This window comes from Miniopterus natalensis, chromosome X (genome assembly GCF_054644295.1).
Source record: "Miniopterus natalensis isolate mMinNat1 chromosome X, mMinNat1.hap1, whole genome shotgun sequence".
Taxonomy (NCBI): Eukaryota; Metazoa; Chordata; class Mammalia; order Chiroptera; family Miniopteridae; genus Miniopterus; species Miniopterus natalensis.
In genome coordinates this window covers 88,479,335-88,493,385 of record NC_142103.1, presented here as the reverse complement: position 1 = coordinate 88,493,385, position 14,051 = coordinate 88,479,335, and the positions used below count along the sequence as shown (strand labels likewise).

The window sequence follows — 14,051 nt, the reverse complement described above, 5'->3', positions numbered from 1 at the left end:
GCCCGGCACGAGCAGGGGCTGGCTTCGGCTCCCATCGTACCTATTCCCAAGCCTGGAACAAGCGGCAGCCAGCTTAGGGCAGAACCAGATCCCCTCCCAAGCAGCTCCACAACCAACACAAGTGATAAGAAGCCTCGACTGGCACCAGGGCCCCCAACCACAGCGACTCCTGCTCCACGAGGCCAGCCCCTACACACCAGACTATCTGCAGTAGTAAACCCTTTGACAGATTTTAGGAATATTTTTTTCTGTCTCCTAGGGCAAAGGCAACAAAGGGAAAACTAAATGGGACTGCGTCAAACTAAAAGCTTTTGCACCACGAAGGAAGCCATTAACGAAATGAAAGGGCAACCTACTGAATGGGAGAAAATATCTGCAAATGATATATCTGATAAGGGGTTAATATCCATAATATATAAAAACTCATGCAACTTGAGATAAAATAAAACCTGACCAAAAAATGGCAGAGGACCCGAACAGACATTTCCCAGAGACATTCAGCCAGCCAGCACACATGAAAAGATGCTCGACATCACTAATCATCAGGGAAATGCAAATTAAAACCACAATGAGCTATCGCCTCACACCTGTCAGCATGGCCATCAAAAAGACAACAAGTGTTGACAAGGATGTGGAGAAAAGGGAGCCCTTGTGCACTGCTGGTGGGAATGCAGACTGGTGCAGCCACTACATGAAGCAGCACAGAGGTTCCTCAAAAAATTAAATATGAAACTACCATATGACTCAGCAATCCCACTATTATGCATATTAATCCAAAGGAATCAAAAACACTCATTTGAAAAGATATATGCAGCCCTCTGTTCACTGCAGCATCATTTACAATAGCCAAGATATGGAAGCAATAGATAAAAGGATAATGAAGGTGAGATATATACACTGGAATATTACTCAGCAATACATAGGAATGAAATCTTGCTGTTTACAACATGGATGGACCTGGAGGGCATTATATTCAGTGAAATAAGGCAGACAGAGAAAGACAAACACTATATTATTCCACTTGTGTGTGGAATCTACAATATAAAACAAATGAACAAGTGAAAAAAACACACCTCAAAACAGAGAACAAACTGATGGTTGCCAGAGTGGAAAGGGGAGGGGGTGCGTGTGAAAAAGGTGGAGGGGACTAAGGTCCACGCTACCAGTTACAGAACAGTCACGGGGATGTGATGTGACGCATGGGGAACATAACCAGCTATATCGTAATAACTATATATGGGGAAATGGTTACTAGACCTATCTTAGTGATCACTTCGTTAGGTATATTGATGTTTAATCGCTGTGCTGTACACCTGAAACTAATACAATATTGTATATCAACTGTAATTAAAAATAAATTCAAAGAACTTATCAAGAAATTATAACTATGAAAAAAATGAAGGGACTGACATGGGGGTTAATAAATAAATTTCTGGGAAAAAGGAAAGTTCTAGATTCAAGGTCTTATTTCTCATAGCGCAAAATATTATTTCCCCAGGGAAGACAATAATTTTCTAATGCTCTTTCCTACTATGGAGGAACCAAGTTTAACCCATGTACATAAAGAAAAAGAGTATGTACACGCCTGCAGAATTATCTATGCAAGCACTTTTCAGATGATGAATTTCAAAAAGCACCTAAAAAGCAGCCCAGAAAAATGCTCAAGTCCCGGTTAACCGAAACAATTTAGATGTTATCAGTCTAATGGAAAATGACATGACAACCTAAACAGGTACATTAAGGGATCTGGGGAAAGAACGATAACATGAGAAAATGAGAAAAATAAAGACAACAGCTGAAAATCAGCCAAAAAATCCATCAGCGAACAGGAAAACTCCAAAGCGTACACATCCATCCATTTAATCAACACATATTTCTATACCCAGCACTATAGAGATAAAGATAGAGGACATACTGTTCTTTACCCTCGAAAAGCTCAGCTTCTACCATATGGAATATTGTTTAGTTTAACCATGGTGACAAACCTTACGGTATGTAAAAGGACTGGAAAATTTTCTCACTGCTAAAGCTAAAAATACAGGCTGTTTCTATCTTTGAAGCAATACTAAGAAATTGTAGGAAAAGGGTCAGATGAATTTACTTATGACCTGTAATTGGCAGACAGAGTGGTACCATAAGATAAATCAGAATTTGGAGATACAAAGGTCAACTTTACTTATTAATAGTAAAAAAAAAAAAAAAAAAAAAAAGTTTAGGTAACTGCAGAAGCCAGCCATTGCCATAGGTCATACACACCAGGAATCCATTTCTAACTGGCCACACTCAATTACCATCAAGTACGCAGTCAAGGCAGGTCCTCGGTCTCCCTTCCATACACATACATTCTCTTCTGAGGCTTCCCACCCCCACAACCCACTACTCCTCAATCCAGACTTCTCTTCTAAACTCCCTCACCTGTCTTTTCAACAGTCTCTTGGATGTTTCCATTAGCCCTGGGCTCTGTTAACTGGAACTTGCTAAGCACCAAGATACACAGATTGATATACTATTTATCTTCTAACATTTCAGTGCCAGAAAAGGAATCAGCTTACTCAAGCAGCATACACTGGCTACACATCTTTTAAATGCATACTTCAATCTTTTGTTGAGATGAACTCTGTAATGCAGGTGTAGCGTTCCTGTTACAAGATTAAGAGGGAGAAATGTCTTCCTGTGTGTTGGTAATACGCTTTCATATCACAATCCAGGAGTGGCATCAAGTAACAGTTGGCCTTGGCAACTAACTACCCAAAAAGATTCAATAGTAATTGTGATGGGGCAAAAGTTGCTGTCTTTTGGTAAACATCCTTCAAAATTCAGTTAAGAATTTTGAATGAATGAAATTAAGAATGCCATGCAGCCTGGCCAGCATGGCTCAGTGGGTGAGCACTGACCCATGAACCAAGAGGTCAGGGCACATGCCTGGGTTACAGGGTCCATCCCCAGCCGATCAATGACTCTCTCATCACTGATGTTTCTGTCTCTCCCTCTCCCTTCCCCTCTCTGAAATCAATAAAGACATATTTAAAAAAAACCCCACCATGCAGCAAGTTAATTTTGACAAATTATTGATGGGAATTTTTGTTAGTAGCTTGACTGAAAAGCCAGGTTATTCAGTGAGATATTCCATAAAAAGAGTACAAAAAATTTTCTCTGTTCATAGGAGATGATTTTTTTGCCTGCCTTTGGATTTTCCAGAAGAAATCATTCTGGTCTCTAGGTTTCTGGGGCTTTACTGCTAGAGCATATCAAAAGTTACTTTTGTGAGAAAAATCCAGGCTTCATCTGCCGAGACACCTGTTAGAGCTACTTCCTCTGATGTCCCCAGAAAGACAATGGCGGGGCTTCTCAACACCCATCGTAGAGAGCCAACTGTGCCATCTCCTTGCCTGGTTTTCAAAGTTTACTACAGGCTTGAATTTTTTACAGAAGTGTGTTCCATAGAACATTACAATTGGTCAAACATGTATAAACAACACTGGACTAAGGAGAGCTAATCATATTTTTTACTTCTACACTCAATGCTCAATTACTCATGAATTTCCAATGCAAGTGTTTCCAAAGTTCATCTGTCCTTGGGCTCATTTTTCTTAGGCATCTCTTAATAGTCTGCAGAACACATTTTGGGCAACAGTGGCCTTTATCCTTGGAGGACTGTCATCATTTTTTGGGTCTTTCATGTTAAGCTCTCCACAATTATCAAAGGCCACTAGAAGCAGCCACATAAAAGGTCCTTTGTTCTTTGCTATACAAATATTGATGAGGACACCAGCCAATAATCACATCAAGTATAACATTGTTTAAGAGCCCAGGGCTGCCTGAGCTTGAATCCAGGTCCCTCCACACTCTGTGCCACGGAGTCTTTGTTCTGGAAGCAGCCTCTCCCCCATAGGGTTGCTGTAAGAATTAAGTAAGATCTTACCTGTACTCACAACAGTTCCTGTCTCTAGTAAGCACTCAGATGACAGCTGGTTGTTGTTGTTATTATTATTTAGAGCCGGGAAAGGCACAGTATTTTCTTAGAAAGCTGCATGCTTCTTTCATGCAACATTAAGCAGACAAATCATTATATTTCCGCTTACTCCCTCTGGCTGCAGAGATCAGATCAAATTTGAAGCTCAATTATATCAACTATGCTAATCCCTACTATTTTCATTGATTTACTATTTATACTGCGGGAATCTTATTGCTATGTGTGTTTTTTCTCCCGATCCTTTTTGGAAAGTGAATACATAAAGTCGGTACAGGAAATTTCCACTTGAATGTCCTTGGGCAAATAGAACTCGGTATGCCCCATACATAGTTCTTTCTCTCTAGTCACTGACCTTTGCAAATGAGTAGGTTTTCCAGTGTGCACTGTGTTGTGTTTTGTTTGTTTTTTAACAGTCATTTCCCAGTCCCTCAATTTAAAAATTTCACATCAATTCCTCCCTCTCCCTTCTCCCCTGGCCTCGTTCTTTTAGCGTGGCCTTCCCATTTCTCCATCCCTTCTGGACTTGCTTAGTTCAGAATCTGGCCATCTTGTTGTTGTTGTTGTTCTACAATCTCCAGGGCTTTAGCTCCCTGCCTACAATGATTTTTGTCCGTCTTCCCCTCCCCCCAAAACCTTCAGTGTTCAACTGCTTATCAGATAAAAACCAAATTCCTTAGTGTAACATGTAAAGTCCTTTCAACAGTGGTCCCCACCTGCTCTCTTATTCTGATTCTGTGCTCTGGCTACATATTACTCACTGCCCCACTGGAAGGGAAAGCTCCTCCTTTCCCCCTCTCAGCTAAAAAAAACCCCTTCCTATTCAGTCTTTGTCGTCAATTCCCTTTGTGACAGTCTCTCCAACCTCTCAGACAGAATTAATCATTGACCTCTGTGCCCCCAGAGCACTTGTAACACTGGGTTATAATTAGCTGTTTATGTTTTAATGCCTTTTATTACATTTTGAGTTCCAGGAGACTAAGAACCAAGGCTTATTCATTTTTGTAGTCCTGGCAGTTTGAAAAACACACTAAGCATTCACTAACTATCTGCTGAATTGAATGGAATGATATCCTTAGGCCTGGAAAGTAACTAAAGTTATGACTACAATCAATTCTGTAGCAGGACGGTCTGGTAATGAAAGTCAAAGGAGAGTGAGTTGTGAGAACTTCAGCTTCTATCCAGCCTGTTCTAGGGAGACGGCAGCTGTACTTACTTGTAAGTCGTGAATATTCTTATCAGCAGAGGGGTACTTGCATCTTTGGGTAGGATGAAAGTCCTCACGACTATCCGATTTCCTATGCTAAGATTCTAAGCTCACCAGACAACAATCTGATTTTTATTCTTATTTCTAAGAGATCTGATTCGACGATACAGGACCCTGGAATGGAGTTAACTCTAGTCTCTAAAAACCATAAATTTCCCATTTTAATAGATTATTTATACTTAAACCCTACGCTGTTCCACACAAAGGTTTAAGGCAACATTAGTATATCTGGCATAACAAGACAGTTAAAAGGGGAGAATTAGGATAAAGGTAGAAATAAATTGTCATTCTGGGTTAGCCATTTACTTCCACGAACTGGATAGCATAAATCGGTCCCCTCGGGCTTTAACTCTGGATCAAGTGAAGGAAATCGAGTTACTGGACTGGTTAGTTAGAAACTGAGCCTTGGGATCACGGTGCCCCACAGCGTGTACCTCCCCCCCCCCCCCCAAGTGGAGCTGAGGCGGTTGACTCCTGCACAGCCCATGAAATGCAATGTGTACGCCCTTCAGCTTCTCTTCATATGGTCACTTCTCTTGCTGTGAAAGACCTTGGCTGCCTGATTTATGTGGGAAAATGAACCCCCTTATCTAAAAAGGCTCTGCAGCCCGGCCGGGCCTGGCTCAGCGGTTGAGTGTCGGCCTAGGATCCAGGAGATGGGGGTTCGATTCCCGGTCAGGGCACATGCCTGGGTTGCGGGATCGATCCCCAGCAGAGGGCCTGCGGGAGGCAGCCGATCAATGACTCTCTCATCATTGAGGTTTCTCTCTCTCTCCCCCTCTCTGAAATCAATGAAGATATATTAAAAAAATTAAAAAAAAAGGCTCTGCAGCCCTTTGTTTTGGGGGCTTATGTCACCAAGTGACACAAAGGCCTAGTTTCATTAAATTTCTTGGATACCACTCTTTCCTGACCAGTCCAACTTAAAAAACAAACAAACTGTCCAGGCCAGCTATGGGAATCAGTCTCAACTAATTACCAAGGATATCTACTGGACATTTGCCATTCACGCCATTACTCTCCCCATTCCTCACCCTAAGAGCCTCAGCTATCACTGCCCTCAGCATCCCTTCTCCCATTCATGGTCACACCTTCTCCTGTGCCTTTCTGCCCTAATCCCTCTCTCTCCCACCACCTCTGGGAAAAGGCTCCTATCATTCCCAAGCTCTCCTCCCCTATTCTGGCATCTTCCACCAGCATGAGAAAAGTAATGAGGAGTCCTTAAGTGAAAAGACAAGACCAGAGTGAACGCAGCACTGTGTGAAATCATCCCACAACCGCGAATATATATGCAGATATTTGCATGTGTAGAGGTTATCCTTGAACGGGTACATAAGAAACCAACAAAGGCGGTAGCCTACAGAGCTGGGAACACTACGGCCAGGGCCAGAAGTTGGAGAAAAGGCACGCTTTGCTTTACATGTCTTTACCAACCCTTTCGATTTTGTTATTACCTATGGAAGAATAAAAGTAGTGAAAGAAACGCTTTAATGTTCACATCTTCCGGAGTTCTACGAAGCCCAGTGTTCACTGGCCACACAACCCCTGGCTAGATAAATTCACTCTCACAGTTTCAACTACCATTTGTGAGCTGGTGACTCACAGATCTAAGATCTCTGGCCCACACCTCTCCTGCAAGCTTCAAAGTTCCACTTTTCACTGTCTGACATTTACATGTGAGGATGTCACCAGCACCTCAAACTCAACCTCTTCCATACCTCATTCGCCATCTTCTGGCTACTTGACCCTTGAAGGACCAGTATAAACACTGTAAATTTATACTGATATAAATATACATATAAGTAAAGGGATCTGCTACTACTAGTCCTGAACTGTCAGTTCCAGCTGTAACCAACCATCATCTTGCCATGTCCCCATCAGAACTGGGACTTACTCCTTCCCTCTCCAGACCCACTGACCCAAATTGAAGAGCTCTGCCCTTCCCCTGAAATATTTCTCAAAATTCAGCCTGTCTTTCCCATTTCTATTACTTTAGGCCTTAATCATCTCTTGCCTGGGTTTCCATGTTACCTCCCATTTTGATTTCCTTCTGTCAGTATGGTTCTTCTCAAAGTCGCCCTCCACATAGCTGCCTGAGGGATGTATGTAAGTGTAACTGTAACAGCATCAACTCCTGGCTGATACCCTGAGTGGTTCCCTATGCTAGGTGAGGAGGAACCAACTCCTCAGCATGGCACCACACCCTCCTGATCTGGCCTTGCCCACCTGTCCAGTCTCATCTCCTCCCATTTCGTTGCCTTGTTACAAAAGTAACCCAACTGCAGTTTCCCGAACATTCTCTGCTGTTCCTCACCTGCCCCTTCCTCTGCTTAGAATGGCCACTCCTGACCCTCTTCAGCATCCCTTCCTCTTGGCCAGCTTCTCACCATCACTGGAGACGTACACAAAGGAACATGGAATAAAGCTATTCTGAAGCTGTGAAGACTGGACACTAGTAGCCATGGGTCCAAAGTCATGGCATCACCGACAAGGTGAAGCAACAGGAACATGATTTCCAGCAAGTTTAATGCAGTGGCATAAGTAATCGATTTAAATATTCCTTTGACTATAACATTCATAATGCTACATAATCGTTGGAGGAATGAAAGGAGCAACAAAAAAACTCAGATTTAGGCTGTGTAACACCTGGTCGCCCAACAAAAAGACATATGAAAGGTACTGAGTAGGTACTAAAAATCCACAGAATTCCCTGTTGTCATGGAACATCTACTAACAACTTTAGTTAACTTTAGACTTCACAGTGAATCAGGTTACCCTCCTTTTAAACTTGGGGACAATCTAATCAATTCTCCATGCAGGCAGCAGAATGACAATCCATGGTCGTCTCTCATAAAGGCTACCTTTTTATTGCTAGGGTCATACCTAGAATTTCAGAGCAAGTCTTGGTTCATTTAGACAGTGCGGAGAAAAAGACATCAGAATTGGACACTGAAGATTTAAGGCAGGAGATTGCAGGCTTTAATATATGCAGGAAAAAAGCAAACGTTGAGTTTGCAATGTTAAGGACACACGGTGGACCAAATTCTCAACATCCAAACAGTCTTGACCAAAGGTGAATCTGAATTATCTGCGGTATGAGGGGGATACATTATGCAGAAGCGACACATTAAGGACTGTATAAGGCACTAGACCCCCAAATTTCTGACAGACGCTATTGAGAAAATCAGAGTCAGATGTAGCTTTGCTCAGAGCTTTCGCCTTACTTTTGTGGCATAAACCAAGACTCAGAGAATGCCAGTGGCAGAGACACACAGGGCTCAGAATTTGGGAAATGAATTTTTAACATTCTAAATTTATGACAAAGCACTGCTTGGCACACTAATCAAGGAATTCTGGAAAATGGAAGTATTTTGAAAAGGAAGCAGAAGAAAAGCTTTTGAAAAGCTTTTCTCCATGAAATTAGGTTTTAAAAACAATTTTAGTCCAAAGGACATGCACCAGTGCTACAATGCCAATAAATTCAGCTTCATTTCAATTCATTTATCCATTAATTTATTCAACAAATATTCACTAAATGGTATGTGCAACAACCTGGAGAAACAAAATCCTAAAGGCAGAGATAAGACACCCCTGAGGCACCTCAAAATGAGCCCTTCTCTGTTTTCCAAGGGGATTGAGAGGAGGTGTCACGAATAATGTAATTAACAGAATTCAGGAACACATCTAATCAAGAATGGGGATCTCCAAGCCTCTTTCCTCTGCCAACTGGCATTTCCAGATGTCATAGCTACAGAATAAAGGAACACAAAATACAATAGGTGTAGTACGCACACATCCGAAGCACAGGGGACAATCTCAATTTTAAATATCCTTTCCTATTTCCTCTAAAAGTATCCTTGCATTTGTGCAATTACGTAGCCAATTTGACTTGGGAAATACAGCCAGCTTGGCAGGCACAGAGAGAGGGCATCTAGTGACCTCCCGGGGTCGCTCAGAGGAAGGACAGCAATTGGTGACTTAAAGGCTCCTTAAGCAACATTGACTTCAAGGACCGTGAAGGCCAGGCTACGGCTCTGAACCTCTTTGAGCAGAAGTAGAAGAAAATAGGAGAGGACAGCAAAGGAAACAATACAGGCTATTTTCAGGAGGGGAGCTCTACAGAGACATTTCTTCGGGATCTGGTAGGAAGTGCGAATGTGGCAAAGTGGAGGGAGAAAGAAGGAACTCATCCTGACCTTTACTTGAAGGCCAAGAGAACTCAGAGAAAGACTTGCATCAATACCAGCTCCTTCATTCTGGACCTCTAAGCAGCCTTAGTATAATTTTTCTTTCTTTCAGAGAATAAGCCATCCCATTCTTGGGGACTAGTCTTGGATATTTTTCAGAGAAAAATGTATCAATGGTACCGCAAGTCGATGAACTGGTTGAATCATGTCTAGTCCTTTAAAATATTCCCTTAAATTAAGGTACATTCCAGAGAATATGCCACAATTGTATGTAAATAATATTTACGCAGGATGACTCTTCTTTAGTCTCTTATGCAAGGTAGAGTTGACTATTTTGAGTGAGAAAATCTGGATTTGAACTTGGTTCTGCGAATGGCTCATTGTGAAATCTGGGTCAAGCCATTTGAATCTCTCTGAACCTGCATTTTCCCATCCGTCTTCTTTACAGAGCTTTTAGGAAGATTAAATGGCCCCAAATACATGAAAGTGCTCTGAGTATGATGAAATGATACACAAATGATAATTATCATTCTCTACCAACGCTCTTTGGCCTGGCTGTCATGGTGTGGAAGGAAAGTATGCTAACAGCAAACAAGACAGACCTCCTGACCAATGAGATACAGAGATACATCACGCAACACTATAGTTCAAAAATATTTTTACTCCTGGATAACATCCAATTCTATTTATAATGCCAATCCCACCTTTTCTCCCCCTATTTGACTTTGACTTCCCTAAAATAATTACAGATTTAACATAAATGGGTAGTAATGATGATCCTCAATAAAGTAGAGGGAAATGTTTTAATTACCAGCCTTGCAAATGAGGCCAAAAATAATGTCACCACTAAAACCACCGAAATGTTCAGTATTACCTCCTGGTACTTGTGTGACAGCCTTGCAGTACTCTTAACTTAGATTTTTACCAAATATTGCCTAAATATGCACTAAATATTCACACTGTGCCAGGTACTATAGGGGACAGGAAGAAGATTAAGACACACACAGTCCTTGCCCCAAAGGCACTCGCCATCACGTCAGAGGGAAGCATTGGGAATAACTGATAAAAAGGCAAACCGTCAGGGAGTTCTTTCTATGACAAAGGTCCAACATGTTCTGAGTCTAGACAAAAGTTAGAGCACTTCCCACTGCAAGGGTCTAAAAGGGCTCTGCGAGGAAACCGTTCTCAGGAAGGTCACCAAGGATGGGTAGGGCCCCTCTGTCGGATATGGCAGTGAAAGAATGGGGTCGGCAGCTAAGCTGAGGGGTACGCTTGAGCCTGACCCAGAGAGTGGATGAGAGCAGGGCGCATTTAGGAACAGGAGGCACAGCAGCGTGGCTAGAACACGGGTGCCAAAGAAGACGGAGTTGTAACAGCAGGTCAAGAGAAAACCGTGGAGGTTCAGAAGGCCCAGCTGAGAAGCTGGGTTACTTTCTAGTTGCAGAAACCCAATGACGGAAGAATGCCATCAGGGGTCTTGGTTCTGGAAAGATGTACAGCTAGAGTTAGTATGGAGGGGCGGGGAAGACACTAAAGGGAAGCCGACCAGGTCAAGGGGCTCTGGCCATAGGTCAAGGGTAGTTCAGAGCTGGAAACGGAAGTGGCAGCAGAGAGCACCGGATGAATGGCAGTTTGCCCTTTCATCTTGAGGGGACATACTCCCTGGGGGCTCTGGCTCTCAGATGCACGGTGTTCCTGGATTAAGAAGTCTTGGTGCCCTGGGCTAAACCAAGGAGATGAAAGTACTCCAGTCCCACAGATTTGAGCAACTGCTCCTTTAAAGACTTGCCTGGTGGCATCTGCCTAAAGACTGTGCGCTGAATTAGAATTGATCATGGGCAAAAGCCTTTCATAACCAAGGGACCGTGATATAATAAGTGTAACACAAAAGTCAAAGTACCATGGTTTGCATTATCCTGACACCACTCAATATTGCAGATTCTGGCATCTTTGTTGTCTCTGTAGTCACTGTGAATTTTCTTTAGCTTTTGACTTCTAAAATTTACACTATTTTTACGTGGACATCTTTTTCAGGTGGTGGCAGACAACTGGAATCATCTCACTAATGTGCTACGATGTTGAGCATAAATGGTGTCTGCGTTTGATGACGAGAAATAAGATGAACTAATTTGTTCCCAAGTGTGACCAAGCCAGTGAACCTACTTACTTAAATGCTTTGAGAGAGAGAATATGGCCAAACACATGTACAAATAGTATAATCATAAAATTAAATGACCTGCTTTGTTCTTCAATTCTGTTCTCAAATAGAAAATTGAAGCCTCTGAAATGCATGCAACAAATCAAATACCACCATCAGCGTGAATTCCTTTCCCACTTAAAATATGAGCTCTTAATTATACTATTGCATTCATTTTCTTCTTTCAGATAAAAAAAAAAAAAAAAAAGAGAGAATCTGTACAAAGACCTAAACAGATTATTGGAGCCCAGCCAGCATGGCTCAGTGGTTGAACATCGGCCTAGGATCCAGGAGATCGCGGTTCGATTCCCGGTCAGGGCACATGCCCGGGTTGCGGGCTCGATCCCCAGCAGGGGGCGTGCGGGAGGCAGCCGATCAATGACTCTCATCATTGATGTTTCCCTCTCTCTCTCCCTTCCTCTCTCTGAAATCAATAAAGATATATTTAAAAAAATAATAAAGATAAATAAATAAACAGATTATTGGAGAAAACAATTAGACATAGAACGACTCTAAGTGAAGATTCCTGGCACTTTTCTATGTGTGCAAGCGTATGCACTCTGCATACCAATGACAAAGCTAGAAAGAAAACTCACCTGTTTTCTTCCTCAAGATCTGCTAGGATTCTCTCTAGCTCCCCTCTTTCCTCACTCTCTAAGGAAATCAAGATCTGGGCAGGACTACGAGGCTGGCTCAGGGGGGAGTCCTGGTTCAAACTTTGGCAGTAATGCTGGATTAACAAATGTTCATCATCTCTGGAAAATAAAATCAAAGGTTTTGGTTTTTTCCCCCCTTACTTTGTGTTGGGGATCAGGGACTCGGGTGTGTATTTAAAAATAGAAACATTTATTTGCTCTTAACAATTAATTAGACCCCTTTTCCTGCTTCTAAAGACATCTTGATGCTGCTCAGGTTGTGGTCTACCATCCTATGGGTGACAATTCGAGTGTTTCTTATTGTAATTTTCTTTTTTCTACTTTTCAATTAAATTTGATTGGCCTATTTACATGGGTAAATTAATGGCAGAATTATAGAAATACTGGAACCCTATGCTGAGAATTTAACCAATAGTTAATAAATATCAGAAGACATAATAATGGCTGTATAATGCTTTTACCAAGCATGTCAAGATAATCTGTTCATTAACCCACACTATTGTTGATACTGACCGGGAAAAAACTGCTGCTCTTAAAATAATAAGAGTAAATATTGTGTTAAATGGAAGGCAATGTAGCCAAAAGTGTTGCTTTGGTAAGCTAGTTTGAACTTATAAAAGCTGCAGAGCCAGGATGGTAACAATAATGAAACTGCAGACAAATGATTGCTTCATTCAATTATTATTTACGTAAAAAAAAACCAAAAACTGGAAGAAAAAAGCCATTAAGGTGATTAAAAGAAAACTGAACAACTCATTCTGTAGAGCAGCTAATCTTAGGGAACAAAGAGGCAAAAGGCTTAGAGCTTTAGCCTCTCATTAAGAACAGAGTGAGGTTCTTATAACTTGGGGGTACACAGGCTTGCTAGGAGCAATGCATTTAGAAAATAATTTTTCCTGTGTAGTAGAGTTCCCAGTTTCAAGGAAAGATTGCGGCTGCTTCCCAAAATATGTCTGGCTAAATACCATTAAGATGATAGGTTTATAGTCCCCTCTCCACATCCACTTAATTTCCTTTTCTCATAGCCATATCTTCAAAATTGGAAAAAAATCCTCCTGATTTAAATGATTTTAGACTAGCCCGGCCAGCATGGCTCAGTGGTTGAGCATCGATCTAGGATCCAGGAGATCGAGGTTCGATTCCCGGTCAGGGCACAGGCCCGGGTTTCGGGCTTGATCCCCAGCAGGGGGCATGCAGGAGGCAGCCGATCAATGACTCTCATCATTGATGTTTCTCTCTCTCTCTCCCCCCCGCCCCTCTGAAATCAATAAAAACATATTTTAAAAAAGATTTTGGTCCATCAAGCCAGGTAATTCGTTGAGAAGTGAAACGCTGACTAAAAATAATCATTGGGTGTTAAAAACAAACACTTAAGGGAAGTCAACCAATCTTCCACACCACTTCCCCAGATCTGCCCCTAAAATACCATGATTTTACCATCCAAGAGTGAGTCAAAATGGATTTTATGTCCTCAGAATGAGCTAAAGCTTTTTGTTTAAAAATAAAACTAAAGCAGTTTTACCACCTAATTCATTATCTCTCTTCTCAAATTCTGCAATTTTATTGCTAGACCTTCCCATGTTTAATTACAACAAATAGTTATAATTAAACTTCTCTTACTGTTCTCTCATGCAGTCAGTGGGTGGCAGCCATTATTATACAGATACAACTTGAATTAGTTTGAATGTGCTAGAGCTTCTAATACTAAAATCAGTGACCAGGAGAAGCAACTCACTCAGGTTGTTTACATTTGGTTGATTCCTTGGTCATATAT

General features: G+C 41.7%; 1 protein-coding gene across 2 annotated transcripts in view; it reads right to left on the bottom strand.

The window, feature by feature from the left end:
* Nucleotides 1-14,051, bottom strand: part of DMD (dystrophin) — a 1,831,916-nt gene that overhangs the window by 33,308 nt on the left and 1,784,557 nt on the right. For both annotated transcript variants that reach the window (XM_087813416.1, XM_087813415.1), the window contains one exon: nt 12,218-12,376. In XM_087813416.1, coding sequence (XP_087669542.1) covers nt 12,218-12,376 — 159 coding nt within the window. The remainder of the gene's footprint in view (nt 1-12,217; nt 12,377-14,051) is intronic.